General features: G+C 43.6%; 1 protein-coding gene across 1 annotated transcript in view; it reads right to left on the reverse strand.

The window, feature by feature from the left end:
* CSMD3 (CUB and Sushi multiple domains 3) overlaps window positions 1-13,322 on the reverse strand; it is a 1,177,406-nt gene that overhangs the window by 846,603 nt on the left and 317,481 nt on the right. Inside the window, exon 9 of the mRNA XM_040431881.1 lies at window positions 1,122-1,225. Within this exon, the coding sequence (XP_040287815.1) occupies window positions 1,122-1,225 (104 nt within the window). The remainder of the gene's footprint in view (window positions 1-1,121; window positions 1,226-13,322) is intronic.

Here is a 13,322-nt window from a genome sequence, read left to right on the forward strand (position 1 = left end):
ATGTGTTCTCCTGCTGCAGGCCTCAGCCTGGGCGTCTTCTACAGGCCCCCTTGGTCTGTCTCTAAGGTATAAACGCATGCTCTCCTTGGCCCCTAAAGGGCCAACATACATACAACCCTAGTTCTCCGCAGCCAATGGCTGGACACTGTTTGGTAGTTAAGGCACATTTTCCTATTTGAGGGTGCCTGAGCTGTAGGTATTCTAGCTTGTTAATCCTAGTGAAGCTGTGCTTTTCTGTTTGCCCATGTATAAAATATGACCTCCCGTCCTGACTACTGTATGTTTACTGTATTGACCCTTAGCTACCTGTCCTGATCAAAGACTTGTTTCTCAGATATGCGTGAACCCTGCCTAGTACTGTCTGTTACCTCGGTGCTTTGCACCATTGTCTATGACCCTCATGGGTCAGCTGCCAACTACATCAAGACTATTACAAGAGGTAGCAGCCTGGTGGCTCCCCTGCAGCAAACCCCTGTATAGGGGTTAAAGGGTCAAAACAATGGGACTGCCAGGATAATGCCCTTGGGTCTAGCCCAAAGTCAAAGTGATTAGTTGACGCAGTGGTTCCACAGTCAATGTCTATTACATGTGTTAGCCCTTGCAAAAATATAACATTGTATTATTAATTGAAAGAACTAAAAAACACGTTTATATCTGGATGTTACTCTTACATACTTGCTCTTGTGCCCTTTGGTGTTATTTTTATTTCTTCTTAGAACTTCTATCCAATGTATCCAGTACTGGTTATACATGCCCATTAGGGCTTGTGGAGTTCCCTGCCTGTGTCTGTGTCAGACAAGATACTGTGCGCTAGAAGTGGGTACTTCTCACCACACTGAACTAGACATTTTGATAGGGAATCAAAGAGCACCATTGGGCACTATAACAGACATATAAGCACATCAAATTTTGTGCAATCTTTAATAATATTTAATCATGGGAAAGCCGCTTTATGGAAAAACCATAATATCTTGCCAAACTAAAAATTAAATAAATGTTTCATGTTAAACTGGATCCTGACATGCTTTTGAAGATATTTTCATGTACATAAAAAATTATTGGGAAAAAAATGTAAAGCTATGCATATAAAATTATGAACCACAACTAAAATAGACACTTACTGGTGCAAAACGGTCTTTGGGTCACCAACTTCTCCTCCATCACCGATGGTCAGAGTATCATAGCCTATTTCAAGATCAAATTCTTCAAAATTTATTTGAATAACCTAGAAAATAATAAAAAAGTGTATGATTCCAGTTTGGTAACAGTTTTATAATGCAAAACACAGAATGACATGACAAAATATAAAAATAAAATTTGAAGAAATATAACAGAGTATCGAGAATACATGGCTATGGTCAAATAGTTTAATATTGTTCATAAAATTCCTGTTTATTAGTCGGACCTATATCTTACAGAAGTTCCTTTTTTACTGCTGTATTCATTGGAGAAATATAAAATCTAAATAATGATCAGAGGCAGCGGAATGAGGCGGCACCATGTGGTCAAAGCTGCCTGACTTCTAAATGAATCTTAAATATTGTTTAATGTACAATAATATCATAGTCACAGGGATTTTCAAGAAAACAGAAAAGCGAGGAAAAAATTATGGCTGTTTGGACCATCTAATGCTAGTACAAGTACAAATACACATAAAAAGCCCCAGGTTTAGACACAGGGTAATCATCGTGGCTTTTGGTTCATTTACATGCAGTTTGACCCTTGGTAATCAGCTAGTAACTAGGGTGTGCCCATGCCACTCTGTGCCACCGCTTTTTAATTGACAGGACAAGGCAAGCTGACTATGCAGGAACCTGACCCTGCGAATCAATAAGGAGGGGAGGGGCTGGCAGAGAAAATAGGAGGAGCAAGGGTGCACAGAGTGGTTTGGACATGCCTTTAGTGCACTCAACTGCTCATTTGTATATTAATTAAAGGTACTGTAGAATGAATCAATAGATCTCCAAATAAAATAAAAAAATTGATTTGGCCATTTTGCCACATTTTCCGAAAAAGATTTGATTTGATCTGTATTTATTTGTGGCAAATCACCTTAAAAACAGCTATTTCCTGGCTTCGGAGAGACTGTATAGTGGTAAAGAACACTGTGCCTTGCAGTAACACGTATTTCCTGGCTTCAGAGAGACAGTATAGTGGTAAAGAACACTGTGCCTTGCAGTAACACGCATAGGGAGTCTGCTGTGGTAGTGAAACAGTACTGTAAGTCAATATGACACGCAGATGACCGGTGTCGCTCTTAGAATCACTTCACACTTTACTCATTTGGTCAGTTACAGGGCCAAACTGACCAAATAACTCAAGTGTGAACTCAGCCTTATAGGTCGATGTTAGCGACAGGTATAAAGAACCGTGCAGAGGCCCAAGATCCTACTATAGCATGAAAGAGTGCACTCCTTTTGCACCGTTGTCAACTGATTCCACATAGATGTCTACAGAACCTGTTCTATTAAACACTTATACAAGTAGATCCCCCTGGGAGAGTGGAGAGTGTGTCAGCAGTAAGTTTGTGCTGACGTCACTGATTATTTTGCCCTTCCTCTGATCCGTCAGAACTATAACCCCCAAAAACAGATCCTGTAGAAAGCAGGTATGGTGGCTTACTCTGTTTATAGCTGTGGATAGGTGCTACCAAGCCTTATGACTCACCCAGTCAAAAAAGGAAGGATATAGAAAAAGTAGATAGGCTGAGCACTCTACACCTGGACCATACAGAGATACAGACAAAATATATAATGGTGACAATATTTATTACACCTGATGCAGATATGACAATTAAAATACTAAACCAGTATTATCTAACAAATACTAAAATAGTAATGTCTAGCAAATAATAAGAACAGTAGGTGGTAATATGGCTAAGAACAATTCAGAATATATATATAAAACCAGCATCATAAATATCAAAGCATGCAACGAAATTACATAGGATTAATAAAATGCATTAAATGTAGGGTACTATGAGAGACTCAGAAAATGGCGTGTGGAGCCCTTAAGGATGAATATAATCGATTGGGATTCTAATAAATAAAAAAATCGATATTCTGAAAAATCGATAAATGTTTGTCGATAAAGTGCTCAGTGATTATTCGAATGGATGTCCGGACAGAGTTCGATAAATTCCATTCGATTATTTAAACAGATTCAACATATATCCCCTGTATGGCATACAATGATTATACTTTCGATTTGCCGTCTGACTAAAGCTCACGGTGGCGTCCCATGTGGCTGATGGAGTCAGATCCGGTGCTACCTGATTGCGGGGATTCAGCTGGAGCAGTTCAGGCAGATTAGCAGCCCCCAATGTAGATGTTCTCCAGTGGTCTTCCCATCTTTATCAGGTATAGCAAACGTGTAAATAGAAGTTAGCATTTATCATGACCCTGTATCATTCAGGTCAAAATGTTCGCTGTATGCCGAAAAAATCGGGGATTCAACAGGTTGAAGAACCAAGTCCAAGATATGGGGGTCAAGACGTGTTCATCAGCTGATGTGAGGGTCTTAGAAACCAGACGCGTTTCGGGGTCTTTTCCTAGCCCACTGACCCTCACATCAGCTGATGAACATGTCTTGACCCCCATATCTTGGACTTGGATCTTCAACCTGTTGAATCCCCGATTTGTTCGGCATACAGCGAACATTTTGACCTGAATCATACAAGGTCATGATAAATGCTAACTTCTATTTACAAGTTTGCTATACCTGATAAAGACGGGAAGACCACTGGAGAACATCTACATTGGGGGCTGCTAATCTGCCTGAACTGCTCCAGCTGAATCCCCGCAATCAGGTACCGCCGGATCTGACTCCATCAGCCACGTGGGACGCCACCGTGAGCTTTAGTCAGACGGCAAATCGAAAGTATAATCATTGTATGCCATACAGGGGATATATGTTGAATCTGTTTAAATAATCGAATGGAATTTATCAAACTCTGTCCGGAAATCCATTCGAATAATCACTGAGCACTTTATCGACAAACATTTATCGATTTTTCAGAATATCGATTTTTTATTGAATTAGAATCCCAATCGATTATATTCATCCTTAAGGGCTCCACACGCCATTTTCTGAGTCTCTCATAGTACCCTACATTTAATGCATTTTATTAATCCTATGTAATTTTGTTGCATGCTTTGATATTTATGATGCTGGTTTTATATATTTTCTGAATTGTTCTTAGCCATATTACCACCTACTGTTCTTATTATTTGCTAGACATTACTATTTTAGTATTTGTTAGATAATATTGTTTTAGTATTTTAATTGTCATATCTGCATCAGGTGTAATAAATATTGTCACCATTATATATTTTGTCTGTATCTCTGTATGGTCCAGGTGTAGAGTGCTCAGCCTATCTATTTTTTCCAAAAACAGATCCTGTCTGTTGAGCATCCCTCTTCACTCGGTCAGCATTTGGTCAGTAATCCATCAGTATTGCTAAATCCCCAAAAAAACAGGAGTGGATCCAAAACATAGATGAGACGTTAATGGAATATTTGCATGTCTTCTGTGTTTTGTACCCACTCCTGCTTTTGGCTACCAAATCATAAGCCAATTCTGGTGCAAAATAGAGAACATGTCATACAGGCCTTACAGCTGCTACACAGACAGGATCCGTTGTGCGTCTCATTTTTCCTTCCTTCAGACAGATCAGAAGAAGGTTCAAATAAATGATGATGTCAAACAGGCCAAAATGGCAAAATAGTGGCCCAGTCATAGAGTGGGGAGGGTGGGCACAGCATGAGAAGTCCACACAGTGGCCCAGTGACATAGTGGTGAGGAGGCAGCAGCATGAGTAGACCACAGAGTAATGATGTTGCAGCAGCATGAGGAGACCACTGAGTGGTGATGTGGCAGCAGCATGAGGAGACCACAGAGTGGTGAAGTGGCAGCAGCATGAAAAGACCACAGAGTGGCAAGGAAACATAGTGTGGAGGTGGCAGCAGCATGAGGAGACCACAGAGTGGTGATGTTGCAGCAGCATGTGGAGACCACAGAGTGGTGATGTGGCAGCAGTATGAGGAGACCACCGAGTGGTGAAGTGGCAGCAGCATGAGGAGACCACAGAGTGGTGATGTGGCAGCAGCATGAGGAGACCACAAAGTGGTGCAATGACAGAGTGTGGAGGTGGGAGTAGCAGCATGAGGAGACCACAGAATGACAAGGTGACATAGTGTGGAGGTAGCAGCAGCATGAGGAGACTACAGAGTGGTCATGTGTCAGCAGCATGGGGAGACAACAGAGTGGTTAACTGGCAGCATCATGGGGAGACCACAGAGTGGCACAATGACAGAGTGTGGAGGTAGTAACAGCAGCATGAGGAGGCCACAGACTGGCAAGGTAATAGAAATTTGCGGCACACTGCTTTTTTTGTCTGGAATTTCTACCATTTTATTCATGTTATATCACATGATCCAGTTATATCTCAGAAGCAAAAATTAATCACATGTATTGGATTTGACGATCGGACATTTCGGCCTGTCAAGGCCTTCCTCAGTGGTATATTATCTCAATGCGGCTCAAGTAGCGCTGGATCACAAGGGCAAAGCTTCAACAAATGAGGAATTTCCAGAACGTAGTTGAATGGAATCTTGCTCAGTCTTTATTTCATATCCAAAAGGTACATACAGTGTGTTGGACACAGACTCCCGACATGTCCCATCAGACCAACATGTTTCGAGCCAGCAGGCTCTTAATCATGATCTGAAAACTACCCGAGTCCGAGCAAATTTATAAAACTCCACCCCCTAATCAGGTGCAAAAACACAGGTGACCAGGATTGGAGTTAAAACACAAGCTCGGACTAGGGCAGCTCCTACTCAAAAACCCATTAACATAAAATACCGCAAGTGAGAAAATACATAAATAATCTAAAATCCTTAAAAGAAAATATGCACTTAGGGCCCCTGCACAAAATACCATGCATAGCGGACAATGCAGAAGCAATTGAGGGAATAAAATAACCCACATAAAACAAACGCATGGTGTGCATGGGGCCTGACGTGTCACATAATTTAGATTACAGAGCAGGAGAGAAAAAGCAACACTGCGTAGGAGTAGAAGAATGGAAGGAAAAATTTCCAAAGATGAAAAGAAAACCATTTTCTATAAACTCCAAAAGTAACATCCGACACAAATGGTAACAATAATAATGGATCTCAATCTCACGGGTGTGCATGATTCTGTTATTCAAACCACTACATTTCGTAAAACAATATCTGGTAACACTATTCTTCAGGCTTCCAGTCATCACCCCCTGCACACTATTAAGGTGATTCCGGTTGGTGAATTCCAGTGTGTTGTCCCAGTTGGAGTGTAGTGCTGTCGGCGTTAGACAGAGAGGTTTTGTAGGTTTGTTCATCTTGACAAAGGTCAGTCTCTCCATATTTTAGGGTGACAGGCGAGTTCTCCTTGGGGTAACTATGGCCCCTGCCGCACTAAACACTCGCTCTGATGCCACACTACTGGCCGGGCAGGACAGCTTTTCCAGGGCAAACTCAGTTGCGGCCACAAATCCAGGTTGGCTGCCCAGCAGTTTGGCTGCCCAGTACTCCAGCAGATCTTCAACGTGGGTTGGCAGGGTGCTGTCCAAGTATGCCACCACCTGCTAGTTCAGGTCCTGCTCCAGGTCTAGCTGCTGCTGCTGGTGAGTAGTTTCTTCACTAGGTGGGTTAAGAAAGCTGCTCATCATCGACTCTAGACTCAAGCTGCTGCTCTTGGAGCTGGTTCTGCTCCTAACCCCCCACCCGCCACAGCAGCCATGGCAGTGGAACGAGAGCACACAGTAGTGTTGATCGCAAATATTCTAATCGCTAATTTTTATTGCGAAAATTAGCACTTCGAGAATTTGCGAAGATGTAGAATATAGTGCTATATATTCGTAATTGTGAATATTCAAATTCTTTTTTTCATCAGTAACCTCCCTTCTTGTTTGTGGGCCAATAAGAAGGCTGCAATGTCTTTGTCTGAGCTTAGCAACATCCCTAGCAAGCAATAGGAAAGTTGCCTACCCTTTTACTATATAAGAAACTCCCCAGCAGCCATTTTCTTTTCTTTTTTTCAGTTCTGAGAGAGAGAGCAGTGACATTGCTGTGCTCTGTGCTTTTATCTGGATCCTATTCCATATCCAATTACATTAGATAGTTAGCTCATATATATAATACAGATAGTTAGTGGGAGATAGTCAGTGTAGGTTAGATAGTGATATAGTGTAGCTGGTTCCAGTGCAGGGTGTTAGGTAGTGTGATAGGAATTACAGTTTCTCTGCTGTCCATACATACATGCTACAGACATAGTGCTGTGATTTCACAACAATACTTATTCTACCAATCAGTAATATTTACTCAGACTTGATAAAATGTGGCTGCATTTATTGCACAATAAATATGCGTATCATTAGTGACGATTTGCGCAATTGCGAAAATAATGACTGGAGATCACAAATTCTAGAATTTGAAAATCTATTGTGAATTATATGCAAACAAATATTGCCTATGCCACTGATTACTAGCTCAGAGGGCCCCCCCTGGTCAGACCTGCAAGAGGATAGACGATTGCACAGATAGGCAGTGGCCAACTGACTACATAGGATGTCTCTTAGTGGGTTTAAAGAAAGCCCCATTTTGCACCGGTAGCGAGGGTCCAACAAGGTGGAGAGCCAGAAGTCATCCCCCTGCTGAATGATGACAATTTGGCTGTTACTACCCAAGCAAGTGAGCATGCAGAGGGCCATCTGCACAAGTGGCTTGGAGGGACTCCCTGCCTCCATCTCTACTGCATACTGCTACGGTGTGCCTGGGTCATCTGCCTCGTATTATTCATCTCCCTCTTCTCTCCTGTTACCTATGTAGAAAAAACACCAGTTTTGCTACACATTGCGCTCCAATGTCCTCCTCCTTCTCCAGATAAGCCTCCACAGGGCTCACGTGGCCATTAGATGTAGGCTACACGTCTCCAGTCCCCTGACCAACCAGTTTTACCAGCTTCTGTTCCAGGACATTAAGCAGTGGAATGAAGTTGTTCATCCCGTAGTCCTGGGGACTGAAAAATAACGTGGCCTTCTCAAAGAGCCTGAGCAAATGGCAGGTGTCATGCATGAGCTGCCACTGGCTGACATCGAAGTTACACAGGGGAGTACTCCTGTCCACTTGGATCATTAAGAAAAAGTTTATGGCCTTTCTCTGTTCGTATAGTCGGTCCAACATATGGAGGATGGAATATCAACGGGTGGAAACGTCGCATATCACCCTATGTTGGGGGACGCTGTTCTGCCGCTGCAGGTCAAGGAGGGTGTGCTTGGCTGTGTACGAGTGGCTGAAGTGCATGCAATGTTTACTGGACAATTTTAGTATGTCTTGCAGATGGGTGGAAGACTTCAGGAACCACCTGACAACCAGATTGAACAAGTGCGCCATGCAGGACGCATAACTCTGCCCTCCTTGAAGCAGCGCAGACACCATGTTCTTCCCCTTGTCGGTCACCATGGTTCTGATTTTGAGTTGTCGCAAAGAAAGCCAATATTTCATTTCTTGATGAAGGACACAGAGTAGTTCCTCCCCTGTGTGACTCCGTTCGTCTAGGCATACGAGGTGTAAAACAGCATGACACCGCCGTGACCTGCACATGTGGTATGCTGTAGGAGCACTGTGAATTGTCTCTGCAGTGGAGGCTGAGGACACGGTGGTAAATGAGGAGGAAGAGGCGGACATTGTCGCGGGACCAACGGCGTGAGAACTTGGAGGCGGCGTCTTCTGGTGTGGCTAGGCAGGAACCACATTCACACAATGGGCCATAAAGGACATGTATTGTCCCTGACCGTAGTTACAGCTCTACATGGTGGTTGCTGCCTTACACATTGGTAGACACCGACAGGCTCAAGGACTGGCCCACCTTCTGTTCTACATATTTGTGCAGGGCTGGTACGGCCTTTTTGGCAAATAAATGACGGCTTGGGACTCGCCACCTCGGCTTGGCACAATCCATCATTTTCCTGAAAGGTGCAGAATACACCACTTGGATAGGGAGGGACTGCAGTACCAGCACCTTAGCCAGGAGCACATTCAGCTTCTGCACCGTTGGATGAGTGCACACATACTATTGTCATTTGGCAATCGCTTCGGTGATCGATTGCTGACGGAATGACTAACTAGGAGGAGAAGGAGCAGGAGCCTCAGGACCAGCAGATGATGGAAAGGACAGACAGTTCCCTTCGGCTGAGGTGGTGGAGCCTTGACTGCCTGAAATCGGGTGCGTGCCACTGAGTTATGCAGCGGTTGCTGCGGCAGGCTGGACAACCACATTGGAGCCACAGTTCTCCCAGGCCACTTTGTGGTGAAGCTGCATATGTTGACGCAGGGCCACAGTGCTAACATTTCACCTTCTGCCCACAGATTTGACAAATGGCCATGTTCACCTCCCCCGGCGGCTTAACAAAAAACTGCCACACGGCCGAGTAGGTGATTTTACCCTCTACACTCAGCACTGACTAACTGCAATGGCCGCTGCCTCTGTGAACTCATGCACCATTACTTTCTGGGCAGGTAGGCTCCAGCAAAGTGGGTGGTCTACTCCGGGCACGTTTGGCTTCTGACCTCACACTGCTGCCACCCTGCTGGCTCCCAGCTATGCTACCGACTTGCTGGCTCCGCCGCTGCCTCACGCGCAAGCTGCCACCCTCTTTTCCCAATGATAATGAAGCCCCTTCGTCACCCGGCTCCCAATTGCGATCGGCTACATCATCATCGAGTACTGTCTGCATGTCACTGATATCCTCCTCAACGGTCTTTGAGCCAGGAGCCTGACCGCTCGCAACACCAGATCCATGCCACTCTCCTCATCACTATTTGCCAGACTACCAGAGGCAGCGGCGGATATTTCCTTTATATCTTGGCTGGTCAGTAGCTGCTGATTGTCCTCTAGTAGCTCGTTCTCGCTGTATCGTGGAGCTAAGCCCACAGCATAAAAAACTTGTCTGGCTGAGGAAACAAAAATGGACAGAGGCAGGTTGAGGACAGGCGTTGCATCTGATGAACCCACCAACTCTTGACTGGTGGTGTCTGATGTCACTTGGGACGAAGTGGATGACCGAATCAACCATTCAAGCACCCCTGGGTTGCTGGTCAAGACACGACCACTAGATGACACTGGGAGCTCAGGCCTTTCGAATTGACCCCAGCTGCAACGCCCCCTTACTCTGCTGCGACCTGTGCCTGCGCCAGAAACATTTAGGATTCTGCCCATCCCTTGTGCAGGGTCTGGCACTAGTGTTGATCGAGCATGCTCGGCTCGAGCATCGCGGTGCTCGGCACATGTGTGTTTTCTGTCTGGTAGTGATTAAGTTAGCCCATTACGTTTGGTAATTGTATTTTGTGGATTGCGTCTCAGACAATGCCAGTGTGTTAGTTAATTGCGTCTCAGACAATGCTCATTGTATTTTGTTGATTGCATTACAGACAGAGGGAAGGGGATTTTGTGTACAATTGCTGGGAGGGTTTCAATACTGTAAATGCATGTGATTGGCTAAAATATAAACTGTCACAGTCTTTTACAAGGGCCCCAGGGGGAGTGTCCCTTGCTAGGAGACCTGCATAAAAGGCTGAAAAATAACCCATTAAAGAGTTCCTGCTTTGCCCCTTTATGAAGTCTTGGCTCATGTTTGGGGGATGGGATAACTACACTCTTGGGGATTGCTATATCATAATACTCCCCTGAGTATAAGCTCTTGTAAGAGCTTGTTCCTGGTTCCTGTCTCTGCATTTAGGAGAGGTTCACCCACTGGAGCCTGGAGCCTTGTCATAGGTAGAGGGTGGGTAGGAGACGGCGAGACCTCCACCAAGCTTCGGCGGTTCGTGGGGTCTGCAGTGCTGACACTGTCAAGTGGAGTGCTTGGAGTCCTCTGGAAGCACTAGGAGCATCTATCAACGGAGGTACCCGGTCGGGGTGCTAGGCGTTCCGTTACACTGCCGCTAAATTTTCTGGACATTTCTGATTAGCTGGTAGAAATTACCAATTTCAATAACTCTAAGCACTAATGATACATGAGTACAATCAATTCCACCAAGAAAATTTGGAATCTGAGCAATATTGTAAAAATCATATTTAATTTCAGCATTACTGCAAGGCTCAGTGGGGAATTTAATGAGCAGTTTTTAATACCTGCTTTAATATCAAATAAAATGCTGAAAGCAATGTACTAAAAAATAATTCTGCCAGAAAGTCTTTTATTTTTCCTACTCTGGGATCTTAAGCACTTGCAATAATCACAGAATTTGTACTTTAAACCCATTTTTACAATGATTGTGCTATGGGCGCCAGAATAATGTTTATAAAGGTACACATGGGTGACATCTAATCCCATACTGTCCATGGCAATAAAATGAATATGCAGCCTATTCAAGCCCTCTATTGGAACGGGGCCAACCATTGAATAATTCTAATGGTTCATCCTCAATCTATAAAAATGCTTGCCTACTTTTAATAGTATTGTAATTAGAGATGAGTGAATTGATTTGAAACTAATTTAATTTGACCCACATGTTTAAAAAATTCAAGTTTCATCCAAATCTGAATTTTTGATGATTTGAGTTGGGCAAATTTTGTGGAGAGATAGAGAAATTTATATGTAAAACATTTTAGAAAGTTAGAGATGAGAGAGTCCCATGAGATCTCAGAGTGTCTTCCACAAATTTCCCGGTCAATTGTGTGTCTTACATCTGGTAGCATATGAGGCAGAGCTTGCTAACAGCTCATTTGCATCCTTTCTTCCCAGAATTCCAGAGGAGCGTGTATGCCTATAGTCTCCTCGCACCGATTAAGAGAGATTGTACCCCCCCAAATCCTGACCTAGGCCTCTCACCCAGTTAAGCCAATACTCTCTGCTCTGCACTGATGAGGAGCAATCACCCCAAAATAGCTATCTGCAGATGAGGTGCTGGCTTATTTAATATCCAAGTCATGTCTCAAGGCCTATTTAAAGGGTTGAACATTGACTTACAGGATAGCTGCCTTATATCTGGTGGCATTAGAGTCAGAGCTTGTTAAGAGCTCATTTGCAACCCTTATTTTCAGAATTCCAGAGGAGCCTGTATGGCCTATAAGTCTCCTCACAACAATTAAGGTGCTCTCCATAAGGAGAGATAGTACTCCCCCAAATCCAGGCTAATTAGAGCACTTTTGATTCAGGTAGACCCGAATATGATCAGTTTACCAATTCGGACAAATCAAACTCAAATAGAATTCTGAGTGACTCACTTATCTCTAATTGTAATCCTTTATGTTATATCATTGTACATGAATCATTAATAAAAAACAACAATATTATCTATAGTGATGGACGAACATCTGGCGGGACGGTTCGCAAACGCGATCAAATGTTCGCGAACCGCAAGTTTGCGGCGGGTCCCATTCATTTTAATGGCAGGCGAACCTAAAAAACCTTCAGCTCATATTGCAGCCAAAAAATAATTACTAAAAGTGCACAAATAGTCCCATAACATGGACAGTCACATACCAGATGTATTATTCGAATTTGCAATCTCCATTCATTATTTTTTTAAATGCGAATTATCAGCAATATAATTTTCATGTACACGCATGCGCACACCAGTTATAATTATTTTTTCCAATGCCACAGGGAACGCAGCAAAACCGCAAACAAATGCTACAGCACCCAAATGCACTATATATAGAAAGTATATTATTGGTATATAACAACCCACTTCTATCAGTTTTTTTGGGGGGCGACTGGTATATTACACCAGTTATAATAATTTTTTTTCTAATTGCGTTTGTCACTCTGTGTAGCTGCAGTATCGCTGCAGAATATCTCACCACTGCTGCACAATACAAATCCACTATAATATGCTTTCTATATTAGAAAGTATATTATAAGTATATCGCACCCCTCTGTACTGCACACCTATCAATAGCACACCTATACCAGTCCTTAAACTGACTTTTGTGCCCTATTTGATAGCGTTTTTGTCCCTAACAGTCTGTCCCTGCTCCACACAGCAACCTCTCCCTACACTGACAAAAGACTGAATGTAAAATGGCGGCCAGATCGGGTCTATTTATAAGGTAGGGGGTATGTCCATGTGCTGAAACGTCTCAATTGGCTGTCCTGCACCACCTGATGGATGTGTCATGGGTCAAAGTTCTTCACAATGTAAAAGAAAATGGTGGGTGCGAATATCGCCATATGTTCGCATGTTCGGCGAATCGCAAACGAGCAAAGTTCGCCGGGAGCTGACCGCCGGGCGAACCGCAAGGCCATCACTAATTATCTATGATCCCGCCCCTG

Source organism: Bufo bufo, chromosome 5, assembly GCF_905171765.1.
Source record: "Bufo bufo chromosome 5, aBufBuf1.1, whole genome shotgun sequence".
Taxonomy (NCBI): Eukaryota; Metazoa; Chordata; class Amphibia; order Anura; family Bufonidae; genus Bufo; species Bufo bufo.